The following is a 23,790-nucleotide window of genomic DNA, read 5'->3' on the forward strand; positions in this document are numbered from 1 at the left end:
TTTCCATTCTCATTACAACGAGCTATTATATCAAGGTGCTCATTAACTCATTTTAGTTAAAACAACTACCTTAGCAAAACTAATATAAATATAGCTCAATGTTACACTTGAGTTGAAGAAATGGTCCAAAAGCATTATAATTGAAAATTGATTGCTGTTGGGTGATATCAGTGATGAATAATGAGAATTACAGCTGGTCGGGTAACTTGTCATAAACAAATTCTCTCCACGAATCTTGCAAAACACACTAGAAGGGAAAAATTACATCAGAAATCATCGTATGAGTCCTCTAGACCATCTAAGCTAATTGGTAACATAAAATAACCCTTCTGATAAGGGTGAAATACTCAAGAATTTGGTGTCAATGGCAAAGCAAGAGAACCCAAAATTGTGGACATTACACTATTGCACTAAGTTGCCCTTATTAATGTCTCCAATAGTAGACAAAGTAAGTGAATTAATAAACTCAATAACATATTCAAATTGCATGAAGTATCTACACCATAATTAGGCAGTTTTGATCATACCATAGTGTTATTGGATTCGTAGGATGATGAATTAAAGCAATTGGGTGGCTAACTAAAAGCTCCTTTGTGAAGTATCTAGAGGCTCTATATCCATTTGAACTCATTGCCCTCAAAAGGCTTGAATATTGATTTAGAAAGCATCTAGAGGCTCTATACCCATTTGAACTTGTAAGAATTTGGCTTAGGCCAGAATTCACCCAAGAACAAAAGAACTCAACAATAGCACACAGTAGACCAAAATAGGCAGAGTATGATCAGAATGATGATATTCATTCAATAATGGATAAAACCAACATATTATGAGTACACTAGGAGTGCCTGAATATAAAGGCCTCAGGAGAGCTTCTAGAATGCCTAGAAGTTAGCACCATGACATGTCATACAACCAGGCACATGTCCACCAGATATGGATTATCCTCCATTAAGCACGGGAATAAGTGCGATGATGTGAGGATAAGACTACAATGGTGTAGCGCGGAAATCAGTGGAGTAGACAACATGTGCTAAATGAGGAGTGCGGAAAACTGTGTTGTCACCATGACAACTAAGTAAATGATGCATACTCCTGTGTTGTAGACACCATGTGCCTAATTAGAGTTGCGTAACTCAATGAGAGTTCACAAACTCCTAAGTGTCTCACCTAAAATAATAATAAAATAATGCAAAATAATTAAATAATGCATTAACCTAAGTAAAACTTAAGTAAGTGTAATAAGTAAATACTTATTTACACCAACACCCCCCCTTAAGTGCAAGTTAGGGGAATGCCCTTAAGCTTACGCAATCTAGGATGAAATGCAAGATGGGTCCCGGCTACTAGACCATGTTAAGTACCCATGTACATAATGATATGCAATCTCCCGTAAAGCGGGGAAAGAGGGAAAACCTCATGGGAAAAACCCTCCCCCAAAAGAGAGATAGATAGGATGCAGGGATGGATGGAGTAATCAAGACCCCCCCATTATGACATACATCCAATATATACATAAGAGAATGATGAGAAGAGGTAGAGAGACAGAATGGGCTCCCCCCCCCAAAGAAGAATGCCAAACAATGAATGCTCCAGTAAAGAAGCTGATCCAAGACTGCAGAATGGTGTTCCTCCCCTTAGGAAGAAACAATGCCAAGGGTACAAATGAGACGCTTCCGTTGTGTGTGGAAAGAATCCCATGGATAAGTGATGTCTCTGAAACCTGCTCATCTGGCTGAAGAACCTGTCCCAAAGAACTGTCTGTCCCTGCAACTGATGAAGAACCCTGCTGCAACTGCTGATCATAAGTATCCACATTCACTTCAACCTGTAAGGATCGATCATGTAGAGAATGAACAAGAGAGTCTGAAACTCTCATGACAACTAAAGAAGGTAATTTTGCATCAAGAAGAAGAGGCAGATCATGAATACTGTCCCCCAAATCTGTCACTGAACCTGTATCTGGAAGACTGAATGTACCCTGCTGTTCTGGACCTATCACTGTGGCGATGTATGCATGCGGACTGAACTGTTGAAGTGACCTCTCACTGTATCTGTCGAAAGAACTCCACGTTTCTGAAGCTGTTGAAGCACTATCGCCGGTGTCACTATCAGTATCCACACTGTATGATGTGCGAAGAGGAGTAGAGAACAAGCTCGGAGAACTTTCCTCAAAATGTACATCCTTCTCCACAAAAATCTGATGTGTCTCAGGATCAAGAAGTCTATATGCCTTCACACTGTCTTCATAACCAATGAAAGTACAAGGCCGAGATGTTTGTGCCTTGCGACCCCTGGAAGATCTGTTTGCCCAAGCAAGACAACCGAAGACTCTGAAGTGTGTCACAATAGGTTTTCTACCACACCATGCCTCAAAAGGAGTTTTGCCATCTAAGGCGGGATGAGGAGAACGATTAAAAATGTGAGTGGCACTTGAGATTGCTTCGACTTCTAATGATGGATCTAGAGACTTGGCATGAATCATGCAACTTGCCATAGACTTAAGAGTTCGGATCCTCAAAGCTGCAACATCTGTCTTATGCGAATTGAATGCTGAAGGAATCTGAAGATCAATGCCCTCATGTCTGCAAAAATCCTTAAGTCTTCTGTTCACATCCATGGTTCCATTATCCATGCGGAGTACTTTGATGGCCTTTCTGGATTGTCGTTCTACATGAGTCTTGAAGTCTACAAATTCGTCCAAAACTTCACCCTTACTATGCAGAAAGTAGACCCAAGTGAACCTTGAAAAGTCATCAACTAAGGTAAGTATGTAGCGACCCTGGTTGAATGCAAAAGGACCTGCTAATACCATGTGAACCATTTGAAGAACACTTGTTGCTCTAGAAGACTTCCCTCTTTGTAACTTCCCCTCTGGATGCATATCCACTGAATCTGATGAACACTTACCCTTAAAAAAGTTGATTTGAGGTAGACCTTTGACCATGTGGTATGTGCAAAGTTGCTGAAGATAGCGATAGTCAAGATGACCATACCGCTCATGCCATAATTGCATGTTTGAATGTGATTGAGATAACAAGGCCTTTGAAGGAGTCTTGGATACAAAATGCGAGAAAGAGTACAACCTCTTGTGATCATTCACTTTCCCTACTGCAACCAAGGAATTATCTTTAAGACTGTGCACTTGAACTGAGTCAGGAAGGAACTCAACTCTATGTCCATCTCCGAGGTGAGTAATTTGGTAGATTGAAAGGAGATTTGAACTTAGGTTTGGAACATAGAGAACCTCTTGAAACTCTCCATTTTCCATTTCCACGTTTCCTTTTCCTTCAACTTCCATTTTGCTATCATTCCCCATGAAGATGTGTGGTACCCTTGAGCGATTCAATGAAGAAAAATCCTCCTTTGAAGAACCCATATGATATGAGGCACCGGAGTCAAATATCCATTCCCTTGAAGAGTTTACATTTGCCATGAGTGCTTGCCCTTTGTTCTTTGAATCGGAAGAAGATCCCTTCTCCTTGTAAGCATTAGGCAATGGAACATTATGTTTCTTCATGATGTTGGTCAATTCATCAATCTTTTTAAGATAGCAATCATGCTCTTCATGACCCGTTTTCTTGCAATAAGCACACTTCTTCTTCTCCTTATTGTTGTTGTCCCCTTTCTTGGTGGAATTCGAGGACTTGCCTTGTTGATTAGATTGTGGTGTTGTCTTTTCTGCATCCTCAGATTTGCTCTTCCATTTCTTCTTACCCTTTCCTTTGTTTGAAGATTGTCCAGCTGAATGTTGAGAACCCTCATTGGCCACCAATGCTTTGGTCTGAGGTGATTTGAGAATCCCCATTGTTTTCAACTTCTTTTCTTCATCATCCAACAGTTTAGCATATTCATCAAAAGTTACTTTCTTGTAGGCAGACCCTAAGGTAGTCTTTGAGGTGTTAAAAGAAGATACAAATGTGGAATATTCGGATGGCAGCTTGTTGTGAATGAGATAGATCAGTCTGTCATCTTTGATAGAATTCCCACAATCAGTAAGCTTTGTCCTTAATTCATTCACCTTGATGATGAAGTCCTGTATTGAGTCATACGACTTAGGATCTAAGGAAACTAACTCATCTTCTATTTTGAACACATCTTCTTCAGACACTTTACCATAAAGGTTTTCGAGGGTATCCCAAGCTTCCTTGGATGTAGAACATTTTATGATTTGATACATGATCTTATCATCTACCCCCAAACATATATCACCTAGGGCTTTCCTATCCATGGCTACCCAATTAGAAATTTCACTTGTTGATACATTATCACCTATTGGTTTAGGAAGAGTACCATCTACATATTGTGAAACTCCATTATGCATTAAGTGATACAACATTTTTATAGACCACGTAGCATAGTTATGAGGAGTTAACTTAGGAAACTTAAAGTTGCCCATGATGCAGAAAAATGAAAGAAATTTGCAGAAAAGAGAGAACACAACACCAAGAATACCCCCTCTTTTCACTAAATCAAGAAACCCCCCCAAAATAGATGCTTTGGGCACTTTATCAGTAGTGCGATTACAATGAGCCACTTGCCAATTTTGGCCTTTATGGACTTCTGATTTTGCTTGTTACAACTTCTCAATAGAGTATAAATCTGAAACTTTACAATGTGCTACAATACTGAAGCAATACAAAGCAAAGAAAGGCCCTATTCTGAAAGTAACAATTTTGTCCACACAACACTACAATCTGATGCCAGATCTGGAAAGTAGACGAAAAAATATGCACTTTCAAAAAAAACGGAACCTGTTTTCGACTCCAGATGTGCAGATGTGCCCGTATGGAGCGTTTGAAGTTGCAAAATGCAAGATTATTCAGGTACAGTCGCCAAAAAACGCAAATTCTGAAAATTCCGTGCACCAAAACCAAAAAATAGCTGCACCACTGAAAAATTTAGAAAATTTTACCCAATTTCAAAAAAAATGGCACCTGATTTTGAGTCCGGATGTGCGAGTTATAGCCTCTTGAAGTCGGACTGCAAAAACCAAAATCAATTTGGTGAGGGGTTGCACCAGCAAAAGAGAGGGTTAAATTTGACAGTCATACGACCATCACATCAGTTCTAATTTGGCCTATGATGACGTCCAGTCGGGCGTCAATTTTAGGCACATAAAATGATGATGTCAGCACGAAAATTGGCCCACTTGATGACGTGGCAGTACGGAATGTACACGTCTTTGTTCGTACGAAAAATCTGACGTGTCAATGCTGACTGTGCAGATTGACAGGATGCCTGCGTGGACCCTTGTGGAGGTCCGATCGCCACGTGTCAGAGCAGGATTTGGTGTCGGGCCTGTGCTACTGCTGACTGGGTTTGTTCACGTGTCGGGCTCTGCGGAGTACAGCGGGGTGTATAATGTAACGCCGCATGGCAGAATTTGTACCGCACACTGGTTGGTGGGTATCGCTGCGCCGGTCGCCGCTGTTGGGGTATGCAGTGGCTGTCGGAATTTTCGTCGCCGGAGTGCCCAGTAAGGCCAAATTTACAGAGGCCGAGCCGGTACTGTAAATAAATAACTCCTGTGATAATATAAAATTCGACCACAAATATATACTGCCGAGCCGGGGTGTCACTGCCCGGTTCGGAAAACAATTTTCTCTGTCTTTTCAATTAAAAATATCGAAAATATAACGGAAAATTGATGCAGAGAACTAGATTCTGAAAATAAAATAAATTATCAGATCTATTAAAACGATCATACCCAATTTGCAAATTGGTGCCTTCGGGTGCCGGTTTGCAAAAAAAATGTTGCCTCACGATCAACTTTCACCCAATATAGGCGAGTTTATAGTCAATCTTCACCGATTCAGCGCTCTGGACGCAATGGAGAGGTCAGATCTGGCTCTAGACGCTCCCAATTTCTGCGGATCCTTCGGAATTGATGTGCTGAAGCATGAAAGGTCTTGAACGGCTACGTGATGAGAATTCTCCTCAGCTTTGATACCATGTAAGAATTTGGCTTAGGCCAGAATTCACCCAAGAACAAAAGAACTCAATAATAGCACACAGTAGACCAAAATAGGCAGAGTATGATCAGAATGATGATATTCATTCAATAATGGATAAAACCAACATATTATGAGTACACTAGGAGTGCCTGAATATAAAGGCCTCAGGAGAGCTTCTAGAATGCCTAGAAGTTAGCACCATGACATGTCATACAACCAGGCACATGTCCACCAGATATGGATTATCCTCCATTAAGCACGGGAATAAGTGCGATGATGTGAGGATAAGACTACAATGGTGTAGCGCGGAAATCAGTGGAGTAGACAACATGTGCTAAATGAGGAGTGCGGAAAACTGTGTCGTCACCATGACAACTAAGTAAATGATGCATACTCCTGTGTTGTAGACACCATGTGCCTAATTAGAGTTGCGTAACTCAATGAGAGTTCACAAACTCCTAAGTGTCTCACCTAAAATAATAATAAAATAATGCAAAATAATTAAATAATGCATTAACCTAAGTAAAACTTAAGTAAGTGTAATAAGTAAATACTTATTTACACCAACAGAACTCATTTCCAACTAACAACATTTATACAAGACATGACAAGTGCACTCCAACACTTTGGAGTTCTTCCCAACTCACGAAGTAGCTAATAGGAAATCTTGGAAATTGAACTCAATACTTGCATAAGTTTTTCTTAAAATAGGTACATTAAAGTCCTCCCTTTCAAAGTTTCTTTCTTTTTAGTGATTGCAAGTCTCAAATGACTATTCATTCCTACATAAACATTGTGTTTGTAAGATCTCAGATTAATCTAGGAATTTTGTATTTCTTTCAGTTTGATGTACTATGCTTACAAGAAACCCGTAAATAGAAAATCTACCTTTTATCAGAGAGCAATATTTTGGAAGAATTTAACGAAGTCTACAATGCTTCCATTGCAGCACACTAATGTAAATTGGATGATTTGTGAAAACACTCATTGTTTTCGTTCCAAGAGTTTCAATGTGATGGTCAAAGACATGATAAAGTTTATTCTCTCAAAAGGTAACTCATTAGGACCCAAAACATGTTCCCTTGCAAATTGATCTTGGTTAATGATGGTAAAGACCATCAATTCCAACTAAGAATATAAACTTGCTTAGTTACTTGTTTCGATTCAGGCATAGATGTAGTTACAAGATCCCAATACATGGATACGTGGGATTTTTGTGTAGGGTTTGGATGTCTAGGTATGTGCGTGTCTATATATATAAAAATATTTATATATACAAAAATTAAAGAAATACATAGAATTAAATCATTTGATAGTATGATACTTAACCATTGATTAAAGTCAAATGCCAAAGATAAATATTAAATGCTGATTGATAGCTCATAAATATTTGAATAAGCCATATCATATATGTCTATATTCATAATACCAATGAAAATCATGACAATTACAAAATTTAGTTCACGATTCATCAATCATCAAAAGAATTATAAAAAAAAATCATGTATTCAATTTTCATCTTCAACTGTTGCAATTTCAAGATCATTAGAACCCAAAGTAGATACACTTGCACTAGGTGCACCATGTGTAGGGATGTCATCATCATCACAAGCCCTAGTGAGTCCAGTAATATCCTCATTGGTTGCATCAAAGTTGGCACACCCAAGGGCTACATCCTAAAGCTCCTTGCCTCATCCTTGTAGTGGGGATACTTTCATGTGACAAAAGAATGGAATGAATATAAACAAAGTCTTCAAATATTTTTTTGAGCCCAGCCGTTCATGCTTCATTGAGTAGATAAAGGAGTATGTATTCCAATTCTGTTCAGTGACAGAAGAACTTGCAACCTGGGCATAAAACCAACAAAAAATCGAAAAATGCAAAGTAAATTAAAGAATGTTAAGTACTAGATCATAGAATGCAAGTGGTAAGGAAAACAATTTTTTTTTTTGAGAGGATCTTGATTACAAGAGGTTGGAATTCAACAATACTTTGACCATGGATGAACCACCTTGTTCAACATCCATGTTGAATTGTTCATGAATAAATGTTGGACTATCATTTCTTCCTGAGACAAACATACCGAATTCTTTCATAACTTCTTTCTCCACTTCTTCATCTTATAAGAGTCTAGTAAATGTCCCCTTGTACCTATTAGCAACTTTAATATCTCTATATGGTGGTAATGTCTTTGGAATAGGAAGTATTTTCTTCCGATAGTGCTTTTGGAGATAAAGCATATGCAATTAGGTGCAATGGTGTGGACATTCTTTTCCCAACAATTATGCATGACTATTCCACCTTTTTGCAAAAGGTTTCACGTTCTATGAGGTCACCCTCATGATTTTGTATTGCCAATTTTGCTCTATCTACCATTGTGTCCATGCCATCAAAGACATCCCCCAACAAGGTGCATTTGTGTTGACAAATCTCAACATAGCTATGATAGACACAATGAATTTCAATACATATTCCACATTATCCCACCAATTGTCATCCAAGAGCAATGACGACCTATTGGGTTCTCTTTGAATTTGGAGCCTTCCATAACCTTATTGGTTGCAAATAACCATTCGACACAATGCCTCTCCCACCATGAAAAGTCATCTCAAAATAATTGTATGAGATGCAAATTGTGTCTCAACATCCTAGGATCATGTTAATAGTAAGTTAATAACAATATGTAAATAAAATTATAAATACTAAGCTAACTTATATATTGATATTGAACATGCCATAAATAAAAATAAATAAATAAATAAAATTTACTTTCAATGGCTGCAATCTCGAGAAAGACTTGAACATTGCTTCTGTCATTTGGTGGTTTTTCATAAACATTTCTATCTCCTCGTCCTCTCAATATATTTGTTTCACCCATTATAAGAGTGCCAATTTGTTGCATTACCAAGTTTTCGGAGTGTAGGATATATGGTGTCCAAAAAATGTGTAATCAAGTGGTGCACTATTGATTGCCGACACCATTTCTTGCAAATATCATGATTTCACCAAGTTCAAAGGAAGATCGTTGGCACATAAGCAACATGCGATTTTTTGTTCAACAAATTTTTTTGGCTCCATTTTAAATGTCTAGTCCAATGGATCTCTTTTGCGGGTATTAGTCTATACTTCATTTCATCTTCCATAGAGGGTATATTCAAAAAGGCATGCTTGGAGGCCGCTACTGTATCAATGGGGAAAGTCTCAACAGTTTGCTTTGCTCTTAGAACTATTTTATCAGACTCTTCTTGTTATTTTACAAATACTGCTATTTGTGTGGGAGAGAATCCCTTCTTCTCTGGGCCTTTTCACATTTCCATCCCTTTACTAGCAGGGTCCATAAAGTGAAGTTTCACTCGAGAATATAAGCAACTCTTTGGAAAAATTACAACTCCAAATATATCCCCTACCTGCAGTGACTTGTGAATCTCTCGTGGTATGTCTCTATAAAGGACACCCTACACCAGTTTTGAATTTATCATTTCATTCTCCACCCACTGAACTTTGCCTACTGGCCGTTCTTGCAATATCTATTATAAGAAATTGCATGGATGTAAATATAAACAAATTTAAGAAATACAAGCATACAAGTGCACAATGAAGATACAAAAACATTATAATGGATAGCTATTTTGTTTTTCTTTAGAATTTTAGAAAAGAATGGAAAAAAATTGTCACAAACTTAAAAAAATCCATCAAGATCAGAAAAAAATCATTAAAAGATTAAAGAATATGGACAAATGCTTACTTTAGCCACTTAAATCTCCTTTGTGGAAGCTATTTGGCACCCTACAAATGATCCCCTTTGAAAATAATCACCTGCCTTTCAAAATGCTAAAATGAAAACTAAATGAGAAGAGAGCAAAATAGCAAACACAATAATATGTTTATACTATGGATGGCCTCATAAGGGGTTGTTTAAGGGTTTTGTGGTAAGAATTATGAAAAGTACACTTTAAATTGTGTTTTAAAATTCAAAAATGCTTTTCAAGTCTAGGTGCACCAGGATGCTCTCTAGATATCCTCCGGGTGCTCATCCTTGTGGATGGATGCACCTAGATGCAGTTGTTGTGCATCCAGTTGCATCCACAGGCTATGGATGTGCAACCACAGGGCATCCATGTATGCATCCAAACCCAAATACATTTGCACCATGATGCTAAGGCAGCGGATGCAATTCTGGTAAACTAGTAAATTAGCATTTGTGTAGGTTGAGAAAAAATATAACAGCCTGGAGTAATGATTTTCCTTAGCTGAAACCAAAAACTAAATTTTTCCCACAATCTGAATGGTCTGAAAATGCTCTTTGTTGTAGATATTCAAGTCTGAAATCAACAATTTACAATCTGATTTCCTCAAAATCAGCCCACTGAAGGAGGAATAATTGCAACAAAACTGAAATCTTTATGCAAGAACAAGAAATCTGAGCATTCTATGAGCTGAAAATTCCTTCCCAAGAGTCACCAAATGAGTAATGATTCAATTGCTGATTAAAATTTCTCTCCAATGAACTAGCAAGTATGGTGGCAATGGAATCACATTTTGGCTGATTGACAAGAAATCAATGATATTAATTCTGAAATTTTGATCAATAATCTTGCATGGTATATCTCTTCCATGATCCATAACCTACACAAGAGATTGCCATGAAACTTGTCAATACACAATTGTAAATTATTGGTGGCTGGATTCAATGAAAACAACATTAAAAAAGTATCTCATACATGTAGGTCTCTGAACAGCCACCTCTTTGTCACTACCAATCCCTACCACATTTAACTAATGTTTCTCTTATGGAAATTGATTAATAGAAAATAGTCATATTGTTGCTTCCTTAATCTGTTGATCATAATGACCTCTTGAAAAAAAATTTGAATTCTGAACAGAAATTTGTGTCTCAGAATTATGATGAATTTGCCTCCTTCTTGGCAAACTCAAACTTGTGAGTTCCAACACTATGCAAGGTTGATATTGCATAGAGCAACTAATTATGAAAGTATACCTTAGTTGAATTCAAAATGTTACATGCCTCAGTTTCCTACATTAGTTCCACCCAAGGAATTGTCCCCAAGATGGAAAAATATTCATGTATCCCATCATTCCATGGGAAATTTTTTCTACCGCTTCATCATGCTTGATCGCATGATTTTGCACATGATGTAGAATAGACCTATAGTCTTTTTTCTTAGCATCATGTGAATTAAAAAAAAAAAATCTGTTCATGGGAGGAATTTATTGTCATCTGCATAACATCAATAATATTTGATAATCACTTAATCAAATCATTAGGAACCATTTCATGGCTGAAAAGATGAAATTTTCTGACTTAGGATGAGCAGTTTTTTGACTACAAACAATCTGAAAATTGATTTTAGGTATTGTCAAATGCCAATTTTTATTTGCAGATTTTCACAATATTTTTATCTTAGATAGGAGTCATATGGTTAGGATTTGACTCGAAATTTGTATTCATTAAACAAGATGAGTTGTTTACAATAGTTTGCAGAAATCCAGGTCCTCTTACAGATTAAGAAAGGCCCAATCTTCTTTTGAATCCACAGCATATATTATTCTATAACTTTCAATGTGTACTTTGACTTTGCAGGTGTCAAAGTCACACACAAATACAGGTGCCATTAGGTGCAGTAGGCTATTGAAGTAGTTCTTTTTGTTGCACAATGATCTCTGCCTCAATGTTGCCTCTGCAATGACTCAAGCTCAATGAACTTGTTGTTTTCTGTCCTGATTCATATGCTGCGATAGAGGCAAGATTTTTTTTTAGAAAATAATATCGGAAGATATTACTCAGCTGCTCAATGCTCAAGCTTAGTGTTTGTGTTCTACCTTGTTATACCTAGAGTTTTTGCTCTGAATTGTAACATGCACTCAGACAATTTGATCAATCAATCAAGCTCTCTTCATCCCCCAAAAAATGAGCCTCTTGTATAGGTGTTGTGTGATGAAGGATATAACCTACCTGAAATTGGCTCACATAAAACAAGCAAAAGACAAAAATAAAAATAATTTAACCACCAAAACCAATCATGTCGACAAAAGATGGTTTTAGGAAATTTAACAATAATTAAATTTATTTTAAAAGCTTAATGAAAGGTACATTGGGCCCGGCAGGTTCGGTGGGTGAGGGGTGGTTATATAACATCGCCTAGGGTCAATTGACCCTAATCAATTTGGGGTCATGATAGTTGTTGTGTCCTCTAATTTCTGACCACAACTAAATTCAGATTGGGATACTAAAAAATCTCTATCCCCTTCCAGGTTGCATCTTTCGGTGGCAATCCCTTATATTTCACTAAATATTTTGGAAGCGCCCTGTTTCTTAGCCTCCTCTTATTAATGTTGTAGCTTCAGTCGAATTGAATTGATCTAGAGATAATCCTTTAATGATTATTAGTTAAACATTATTGCAATTGATTAAGCACACACAGACACACACACACATATATGATTATGGTCATATATTGTCTAATGGTTATTAACTTGCAAATTACCATAGAGAGATGTCTCTTCATGAGACATGTCTCCTCTATTCATATTTATATACATTCAAATTTGCACTTGGAACACACAGAAATAATGAAAAAGTGTTATTACATTTGCAGCAATCCTTTCCCTCAACATGGTATTAGAGTCAGGTTCCCTATGAAATTTTAAGAATAAAGGCAATTGTAGAGTTTGAAAGGTTACATGGAACAGTTGTGATAATACAACTATGTATGGAAGCCAACAAAATAGTGATACCTTTATGAACATTATTTGTCTTTGTTTTGGCTTCTACAAGATCCATAACAAGTCGAGACGAAAAACTTGAACCACACGTGATTCAACATAGATTGTGGAAATTGTAATAGCAAGCACAATTGGTTATCAATGCATCTCTACACTTGTCATTGAAGCACTGGAATTTTTGCACAAAGAGCTTGAGCAAATGCAGACTATGTGGAGAAAGGGAAAGTAATGGAGGTGTATAGTAGCATGCTCAAGTCCACAGTGGACGCAGACATGAGGAAACATATACATTATGCAAGCAACCCAACAATTAAAATAATTACAATGCCCTTGTTGTGCTCGATAAAGCCCTCTTTGCAAATAGTCAATATGACCATAGGAAACTTGCTATTGTAGCGCTACTGTCGTCAGTTCTGATTCTTTGTGACCTTGGCAGGGACTTGTTGAACTATTTAAGAGCATCTCAATTGTGTATATATATATATATATATATATATATATATAAACACGAAAAAGCATATATTGATTGAAGCACATCTAGTCGAAGATCGATATCCCTTCTTCTCCAATGATCCGAAACACAATAATACTTTGGAAAAATTGCAGGTCTCTTAGTTGCATATGCTTATTTGTAGACCATCCACAACCTATATCTTGGTCTTCTTTGAAGATTGTGAAGCGTATGGGCTTCAGATAGAAAACTCTATATTATGTTAGACATTCCATTTGTATCTATTGATGGAATTCCCTCCCGATTTCTCTTCGATAGTGAAGTATTACTTGTCGTTATGTGTATGCAAGAAGTTCTGTCCTTCAACAACGATGATGTGGTTGTTGGAATTAAAAAACTAAATCTTATTTTTTGAAGCCTCCGTCAGATTCTATTCCTGAGCAGCTCATTTACTTCCCAGGAGCTTGAGCAGCTGAACCTTGTCAGCAGGTCAATATTAATTCATGCTCAGAAATCTTATTTCTTGTTTCACCATAACTTAGCAATTAAGTTTTTGAAGCTTCTTTGTCAATTACTTAGTGGTGAAGTTTCCTAACTTATAAATAAGGAAGAAGGCAGCATTCCAGAGATAGCAGAAGTAGATAGAAAATAGTAGAGAGAAAATCAAGAAGAAAACATAGCTACCTTCTTCTGTTTCTCATTGAGTATTTACAGCAGCAGTTGTAGCTTAGTGTTTTTTTTGCCGTGTCTATAGATCAGTGATTTCTCTAGACTGTTGTAAGAGCTCATAGAATCTTGGTTGAACTTAGCATACAACCATTGGGTGCTGAAGATTTTCTTTTTGTAACAGCAGTAATTATTTTCTGTAGAAGTTTATTTCTAGATTACTAGTTGTAATCCATTTGAATATACATGCAAGAAAGAAATTGCGCATCTCTTATGATTTGACCGTCTCCATTTAAATCTTTATTTCACTGTGCTTTTGTTTGTTGGAAAAGATAGAGCAACAATCTCTGTTCTTGTTCTGTGATTTGGGGTTTATTTTCATAGTTTACGCGGTGGGTTAACACGACTCGTTCGCGGTTAACATTTACTTGGCATTTACTGTTTCAGTGTGTTCTTTTTCCGAGTAACTTGGTTTCTCTATTACCGAGTAGCTCAACTATGCTGTTTGAAAGTTAACCCCTTATCCTTTCATATTCTTGGCATGGTATCAAAGCATTTAAGCCCTTCATCCTAGTGAGTTCGGGAATTTGTGTTTGTTGGGTGTTTGAAGTTATTGTGTAGGAGACATGGTTGGAGATGAGAGAAAGGTTTGGCAGCAATTAGCATCCTTTAATGGACAAAACTATCATGTTTGGGCAAGAAAAATGAAGACCATCATGATAGCAAATGATTTGTGGGCTCTTATGAAGAATGGCTATACAGATACTACGGACCCTGCTTTGTTCGCTGCCCTCACAAACAATCAGAAGACTCAATTGAGAGAGACAAGAAGGAAAGATGCTAAGGCAATTAGCATGATTGAAGCATCCTTGATAGAGGCTTTTCTAGAATAGCAATAGCTAGTTATTCCAAAGAAGCTTGGGATATTCTTGAGACTACATTCAAAGGGACTGATCAAGTCTGAGTTGTGAAGTTGCAGATGCTTTGAAGAGAGTTTGAATCACTTCTTATGAAAGAGAATGAATCTGTTTCAGATTTTAGCACTAGATTCTCCACTTTGATAAACCAATTGAAAGCTAATGGAGAAGAGATTGAAGAACAAAGAGTTGTGGAGAAGATCTTGAGGAGTTTACCTCAAAAGTTTGATACACTTGTGATTGCTATTGAAGAGTCAAAAGACTTTTCCAATTGATAGTTGATAAGTTGATGGTATCTTTCCATACTCATGAGCACCATATTAATAGATCAACAAATTCTTCTCAAGAGCTCACTCTTAGAGCTCAAGTCAATGCAAGAGGCAGGGGGAGAGGAAGAAATAACTTTAGATGTGGTTCTAGAGGAAGTGGACATGGTAACTTTGGACAAAGAAATTCTAGAGGAGAAAGCTCAACAAGTAGCTCTCAAGATGCCCCCCGAGGAGGAAGAAGAATTAACAACTCTAATAAGAGCAATGTTGAATGCTATTATTGCCACAAGTTCAGGCATTATGCAAATAAATGTTGGAAGAAACAAAGTGACCAGCCACAACAACATATTAATGTTAATGATGAAAATGTAGGAGAAAGAAAGAACAATACAACCTTCATCATGTGCAATATTGGTGAAGAAGGCAGCCTTGAAGCTTGGTACTTAGATAGCAGCTGTAGTAACCACATGAGTGGTAATGGAAGTTTGTTTTCTTTCATTGATAAGAATTATAAGTCTTAAATCAAGATGGGGAACTATGGAACTATTCCTGTTGTGTGCAAAGGATCTATTATGATCGGCACCAAGCAAGGTGAGAAGAAAGAAATTTAGAATGTTTATTTTGCCCCTAGTATTAAGCACAATTTAATGAGTGTTGGACAACTCATTCAAAATAGATATAAAGTGTTGTTAGAAAATGACAAAGTGTCTCATTCATGAGAAGGATGGGAGCAAGAAAGTTGTTGTAGCAATACAAATGACAAAGAACTGGATGTTTCCATTAAAGATTGAGACATGTTTCAACTCTCAATCTATTGTTGCACCTCCCAAGAAAGTATGTACAGCAGTACAAAAGCAATCAACTTTTTAAAGCATGATTGAAGACCCCTCCAAGTTATGACATTTAAGGTATGGTCATCTTGGTTATGCTGGCTTAAATTTGTTATCCAAGGAAATAATGGTGGATGGTTTGCCAAGTATTGTTGAATCTAGTAGCAAGTGTGAGGCTTTCATTTTGGGTAAGCAACATAGATTGCCCTTTAATTCTAGTAATTCTACAAGGGCTAGAGCACCATTAGAGTTGGTGCATATTGATTTGGTAGGCCCTATGCAAGTTTCTTCTATAGGAGGAAGTACTTATTTTATGTCCTTTATTAATGATTTCAGCTGTAGAACATGGGTATATTTTCTAAAGAATAAATCTGAAGCTTTTAATAAGTTTTTAGAGTTTAAAGCCCAGGCTGAAGGAAAGTGGACATTGCAACAAAGTCCTAAGGTTAGATAGAGGAGAGTATACCTCCAATATTTTTGTAAATTTTTGTAGGCAAAATGGTGTAAGGAAAGAGCTAACAACTAGTTAATACTCCACAACAAAATGGAGTGGCTGAATGAAAGAGTAGAACTATTGTTGAAATAGCCAGAAGTATGTTGAAAGCAAAAGGTCTCTCAACTGAATATTGAGGAGAGGCTGTAGCAACAACAATTTACTTGATTAGTAGAAGTCCTACGAAGGTAGTCCGTGATAAGATACCTCTTGAGGTATGGGCAAGACATAGATGGATAGTTGAACACTTGAGAGTGTTTGGGTGTGCAGCACATGCACACGTACCAAAGGAGCGAAGACAAAAGTTTGATGATAAAGGTGAAGTGTATTTTCATTGGTTTTAGTTCAAAATCTAAAGCATATAGATTGTATAACCCTCTCACCAAGAAGATCATTATCTCAAGAGATGTTGAGTTTTTGGAGAATGAGTCATGGGATGGCTTGGTGGATGCATAATCTAGCACTTCAAGTAAAGTGTCTATTATTGATGAAGATGATGAGTTGGATGATCAGCAAGATGAAGCAGCAGCAGAAACTGATGGTGCCGAAGAGCTCTGGATTGCTCCTGACAGAAACAGGCAGAAAGGGAAGCAACCAGAGACAACCAAAGAGTCGACTCCGGATAGTTCTAGACAATATGTTTGTATGGTGATTAAGCCTCTCTAACATTTTATCTTATGATTGTCGGTTCATTGATAGATGTAATCGAAAAAGATTAAAAAAATCATGTTTATTGTTAATTAAAATAAAATTGGATACACATACCTGAAAATGGGAAGTTGGAACCAATTCCAACTTATGTCTCCAACACTTTATATATTGCAGGGAATGTCTGAAAAAGAAATAATCTATGGAGTATGTGCAAATCTGAAGCCAAACTGACGTGTGAAATAATAAGGAGAGATTTGGTTCAACTCTGAAGTAACAAACTACATAATGGGCACGTATAGCTGCTGAAGATTGCTTTGAGACTGCCGTAGAGGTTGGACATGTTTTAAAGATTAGCAAAAATAGTAGCAGAGGCTTCTATAGACATAATTTAATGAAGTTATGTCATCTACAACGAAGCCCTCAATTCTAAGTCATGGTTGTAGAGGCTAGAGTTGTTCAATTGGAGTACAAATTACAGCATTAGTAGCCACTCCATCAGCACTAGGTAAGCCACTCTATCAGCATTGGGTGGGCCATTTTGACAAGCTCATAGGCTGCGACAAGTTATGTGGATGTTGAACTTGATTTATTTGATCACTGGAAGTTGCTTAATCTGCAAGGTTAATATGGTTGGGACGTTGGAGTTGGAAGTTCTAAGAACATATCAGTGAATGCCACGTTAGGTGGGACAGATATGTTTCTTAGAGGTTAGACACCAAACATTGGAGAATCTAACTATACCATTAAGTTCCCTAAGATTAAAATAAGATTGATTGTACAAAAGAATTGTGTTGCAAGAATTTGATAGGGCATGTTTACTGAGTCGAGCTAGAAGGATCCTATCTTACAATGTATTGAAATGTAGGCAAGTAGAGGTGAATCTTCAACATAGTTTACACTATTCTAGGTTGATAAATGGGTGATGAATGATTGGCAAGGTTATAAACCTGCAAGACATAAAATAGTTCCCAAATTTGCATAAATATCATCCAGCCATGTACTCTGAAAGGAACACATCTAATATTCCTTGTGGATATAATACATAGAATTTAGAAGATTGTATTGTTATTCGATGCTCTCCACATATTCCTACTATCATCTCTTCCATAAGTAGACAATTTTGAAACATTTGAAGATTACCATTTATTGTTGAGTGTTGAATACACTTCACGAATAGTGATTAATAATTTGTTTTTGGTATTGGCAAATAAGGAGTGTGAAAAGTAGTGTCTTAAGGCGTTGGCAATTCAAGTTAGTGATTTAAAGCATTAAGGATCAGATGAACATCAAAATACTGGATTAATGAACGCAATCTCCAGTTAATATCAAATGACCTCCAAATGTTGATATTAATCCATCATCAATCACAACGAATTAGATAACAAAACCCAAAGGAGGAGACTCGAAGAAAGCTTCTGAGTAAGCATTAGAAACTAGTGATGATGACAAGGACGATAATGGTAATTTATTTAAGAAGTGAAATGTTTCTTGCTTATCTCTTAAAGGAAATGAGTGCCCCCTTTCTGACCACTAAAGGAGAACGAAGAATACTTCAAGAATACATATAAGTGAAAGATCATGAATTATAAAGAAAATTTTGGACAAGAGGGCTCTCCCAGTAAGAGGGAGCAACTAGAGGATTTTCTTAAATTGTCTGCCAAGGATCTTTGGTCATATTGGTTTAGAGAGAGTAGACCATGTTGAGTTGGTTTCTCAAGTAATTGGAAAAATGTAGTAGTCAAAGGACTATGATTCATAGTATGTAGGTTGGAAGGCCTTTATATAGATATCTAGACTATAACATTCCTAGATAGATGGATGCTTTTGAACCAAGGAGCATGACACGATTCGTTGCCAAAAGATTTATACCAGATTTAGAGGGACTCTGACAGTTTATCAAAAGAAATCTGGGATGAAAAGGTCAACATATTGATATCTTTTTAATGAGTTCTTTTCTATGAGGGAGAAGTCCAAGGTGAAACTCCTTGTAATGCATTCTTCTTTATGAGAGAGATGTTTGAGGTGAAAGCCCTTGTCCCACCCTCTGGGAGCAGCTACGGTGGATCTACCCTCTGACATGGTTCATGGTGGATATCATCATTCTGTTGGAAAACATCATGAGAGGTGATGATCTTTCATCGATGTTTGTTTGTGGTTGTTATTGTAAGGTGATGATCTTAATAATGGCTTGACTTGCTATCATGATGGACTACATTAAGTTGCTGTCCCGAAGGTCGTGACAACCCATCAGCTAATCATGATGGGCTACATTAAGTTGTTGTCCTTGAGATCTTGATAGCTTACTTGTTATTTTGTTGAACTACATTCAATTGCTATCCCGGAGATCAGATAACACATTCCACTGGGATATGACATGGTTTTTACACCATATGTAGATATTCTCTTGGTAGGTATCATTGACTTGATGCCAGTGCACATACCAAGAAAATATAAGTATGACAAATATCATATGGTTGATATTCCTTGTTGAATCATACTTTTGATGATATCGAAAGGTAACATCTAATTTGGTGGGTATGAGTTGATATCCCTAAATATGCCATTTCCAAGAAAATCATATTGAGATGACATCTCTCTATATATTTGAGAGCATTAATCATCAATTAGACAAACTCTCTCTCTCTCTCACACACACACACACACAAATATATATATGGTTATATATTGTTGTTAATATATTGTCTAATGGTTATTAACTTGCAAAATACCATAGATATCTAATATATTTTGTTGTTGATATTGTGCTATTTCTATGCATATTATTGGATTGGCCACGAACAGTTGATGATATTGGAAGAATCTGTCATTTCTGCAGTAATATTTGTGAACAAGCAATAATTGAATACAGTGAGTTTATTTCAGAGATGTGTCGCAATCTCAGTTCGTTTCTTTTGAGAATTTCAAGAAAATAAGTCTTAGCTCTGTTCATAAAAGTATTGTGGTTTTACCCTTACTATCTATATCAGCTTCCCCACAAACCCAATCTCAACGTTTTGCTGGAATAAACTAATATATTATTACTATTAGCTTTCCTGCTGGGGCAAGTTTTTTTCCAATGCTTTCTTTCATTTTCGTTACTATCTACTGACACACAGTAATCTCTCAAGGACGCATCTCCTCTCATCCATACTTCTTGCTTTCATGCATCAGTATATGAGTACTTTCTAAAATTTAGATCACCCATCGGTAAACCAGATTTAGCAAATACAGAATCAATAACTAAAACATGTCAATTGAACTTCAATTCAGAATAGCCCACATCAAGCACTAAATATGAATAAAAACAGAATGCCAAACGTTTTGAAAATTCCTGATTTTATACTTGCATCGAACATGCAGGTCCTGGACCGCACAGAAAAATTTATTCAACCCGGGCATGATGTTTTACTTGTTGTAACAAGAATACAAAAAATTTTCAACCCAAAACTACAAATTAACTTCCTAAAAGCTCAGCGGGATCTCTTCAATCCAACATCGTCAACGCATTTACTATTTCATGGGACAGATGATGTCGGTGTTGAAGGTATAACAAAAAATGGGTTTCGGTTGCCAGCAGCAAATGCAGGGAATATGTTTGGACGAGTAAGTACACATAATATTCAAAATTTTGTTGTAATTCCTAATTCTCTCTTGATTCAAATGATAATAATTTGCTTTTGTTGTTAATGAGCTTCCAAAGTTGTGCTTACGTGTTCGCAGGGATGTTATTTTGCTACTGACTCAACAAAAAGTGCCCAAACTATATATACGAAGGGAAGTAACAAGCTCTTGCTGTGTGAAGTTCTTCTTGGTCGCACATGGACGTAAGGACCTTCTGTTATTTAGCACCATATTTTATCAAAAGAGAAACTTATTGTTATAAAAATAGAGAAAATATTCTTTTATTTCAAGGTATCAGATATTATATTTGATAGGTATTTATAATGTTTGTGCATCCGGTAGAAACCAGTTAAACAATTGAAGTGTGCTCAAACCACTTTTGAACTATCTAACCTAATTAATGTAATAAATTTAATAACAATGTAATAGCTATACTAACAATCCCCTCTTTATTACATTATTCCTGCAACTGTATTATCTATTGAGAAACCCCCTTTAAGATTTATATTTTAAAATTTGCTGAATACAAGATGTATACACATTTTGTAAAAATATTCACTGGAGAAACAAATCCTGAATCAAGCGGAGTTCCATCAGTTATCTCATAACCCTCATAAATGTGTAGGCCCTGTCTGAGATTCATGATTTCTCCCTCCATAAGTCCCTAATCACAGCCTCGCAAATTACTGGACAACCATCCATAATGAACTCTACACAAAACCCCTTCAAATCAAACTTCACAATACATGTATCTTCAAGAATGTCAGCAATGGAAGAAATAAAAAATAAATCAGAAAGCCAAAAATGCTTCTCAAATAAAATATCATCTCAAAGTGAAAAGCTAACTTGAGATGATTAAAATCCTCCATCCTCCTGTGCCACCAACCTCCAAAATTCCTTTTACACTTTACCCTCCAAAAGTAGCACTAGAGGAAGTAATACTAGCAGCACTGTGTGGCTTTTTATTGTAATTGACCATAATTTTGATATCATTCTTTGTAGTTTTCGCATCCAATAAAACAAAAGGACTAACAATAGTATCCATATATTCCTATGGTTTCCCCTTCAATTGTCGCCCCAAAAACTGAACAAACAGATACAAACTTCTTGAACAAGAGTTATCTTTTTCAAATAGCTTGCCCACTGCAATACTTAATTCTTATAAAATATTTGGCTACATCCTCAAAAAAATAAACTTGAAATTAAAATGTGGCAAACTCCATTATTAAAATATTTGGATTTCCAATTTTTTTAACAATAACTCTGATACCAGTTGTTATGAAAATATTCTTTTATTTCAATGTATCAGATATTACATTTGATAGGTATTTATAATGTTTGTGTACTCCATAGAAATCAGTTAAACAATTTTATTATATACAAATCACTTTGTAATTTGTAATTGTATAACCTAATCAATGTAATAAATTTAATAACAATGTAATATTTGTAGAGTAATGCAGTTTTACTGTCATATAATGCCTCGCGAGAGAGAATGTGATTGATGCATTGCAAAACTTTCAGGGTACAAGAAGATCATCCAGAGATGGATAAAGATGAAATCAGAAAGAAACGATACGATTCTTTGTTTTCAAAGAGAGGTGGCAGGGGCACGGGCGGCACACTCTACGATGAATATGTGATATACAATCCTCATCAGGCAATCCCTCGATATATTGTACACTATAAAAGTCACCGTGACCCACAAGCTCTGCATGCACATAATTTTCAGAACAACTTCACAAGGATTTCATTTGAACCATCCTTAACTTATAACGACAATGATCCTGGAGAGTACCACTTCCGACAAGCAGAATCCCAATTCTATAGAATGTCTAGCAGGCGTGACCAAAAGGTAAGTTTTATCACAAAATGGATGTGCATGATGCTTCTTGAAAGTACTGAAATGAAATTATAATTCTAAGGATTTCCATAACTAGCCTGTGCTATTAGCTTATCCAATGGACTCATTCTTTCTTTTTCTCTAGTAACTATTTTTCGTTTTTATCTATCTTGCAAGATGTTTATCACTTTTCCGACCTTAGTAGATTTTATGATTTCGAATGCAACCAGGTTAAGAAGGTGGAGCTCGTCTTAAACAAAATTCTGCAAGACCGGTATGACACCGCAAAGCAAGAGTTTCAGAAAAATCAGGTCAAAGTGCGGGAGATGTTTGTATTCCATGGTACAGATAAAGCTGCCATTGAAAAGATTGTGCAAGAAGGTTTTAAGATTGGGGGCCAGGGTGTCAGTGTAAGAAATGGGGCTGTATATGGAACAGGGGTATACACAGCCCTAGATCCAGATATATCAGTGGGTTATAGCAGGGGGTCAGGGATGATGCTTCTCTCACTTGCTCTGGTTGGCCAGAAAGGGATTCATTATACCGAAGGAGGTTCTTCTGATGTCTATGTTCTTCAAAATGCTAATCATCTACTTCCTAGATATATTGTACACTTTGCCAACAATTAAGGGGTATTGTTTCTCTGGAGTGAAACGCAGGTCTTAATGTGACCGTCAAATTTTGTACTATTTATTGAAAACGTTAATTTAGCAACACTCTTTCATTATTTGTTCATATCAAAACATGATCAACACCAGAAACTGCCTTTCTCAGAGACAATTTATCGTATCGTAACTTTCAACAGGAACATGTAGTGCGCTTGACCTTCTATTAGTGGGCAAGGTGTCAGCTTGAGAAATGGGGCTGCATATGAAACAGGGGTATACAGAGCCCTAGATCCACATATATCAGTATGTTATAGCAAGACGTCAGGGATGATACTTTGCCAACGGTTGAGGAGGATAGTTTATTTAAAATGAATCTTATGTTGGTCATAAAATTTTGTAGAATACAATAATATGGTTCGTTCTCTGTGCATACAAATACTGGAAAAACACTCGAAACTGTATCCTTCTTGTGATGTGAATATCAGGATTTAACTGTGTGATTTTGAGTCAAACTCGATGACCCATGTTTCATGAGTAGTGATTCAACATGAATCCATCTCTCATGAGAATAAATGGAACACTTAGCACTCATTGGATCTAGGTGATGCTCACAGGGGTGAAGCACCGGGACTTCCCGGGAGGTCACCCATCCCAGTACTACTCCAGCCTGAGCGCGCTTAACTATGGAGTTTCCTCCACAGTTAAACCCAAAGCTTGCAACCCCATTTGCAAAACCTTCACCA

The 23,790-nt window shown here is 36.7% G+C and overlaps 1 protein-coding gene across 1 annotated transcript in view; it reads left to right on the forward strand.

Moving 5' to 3' along the window:
• Positions 1–23,483, forward strand: part of LOC149566404 (uncharacterized) — a 73,954-nt gene extending 50,471 nt beyond the window's left edge. Inside the window, exons 8-11 of the mRNA XM_089819765.1 lie at positions 20,336–20,578; positions 20,696–20,799; positions 22,121–22,451; positions 22,670–23,483. Of these exons, the coding sequence (XP_089675891.1) occupies positions 20,336–20,578; positions 20,696–20,799; positions 22,121–22,451; positions 22,670–23,068 (1,077 nt within the window). The 3' untranslated portion in view covers positions 23,069–23,483. The remainder of the gene's footprint in view (positions 1–20,335; positions 20,579–20,695; positions 20,800–22,120; positions 22,452–22,669) is intronic.
• The last annotated feature ends 307 nt before the right edge of the window (positions 23,484–23,790 follow it).

This window comes from Cupressus sempervirens, chromosome 3, assembly GCF_028749045.1.
Source record: "Cupressus sempervirens isolate cs-2001-9-10 chromosome 3, ASM2874904v1, whole genome shotgun sequence".
Taxonomy (NCBI): Eukaryota; Viridiplantae; Streptophyta; class Pinopsida; order Cupressales; family Cupressaceae; genus Cupressus; species Cupressus sempervirens.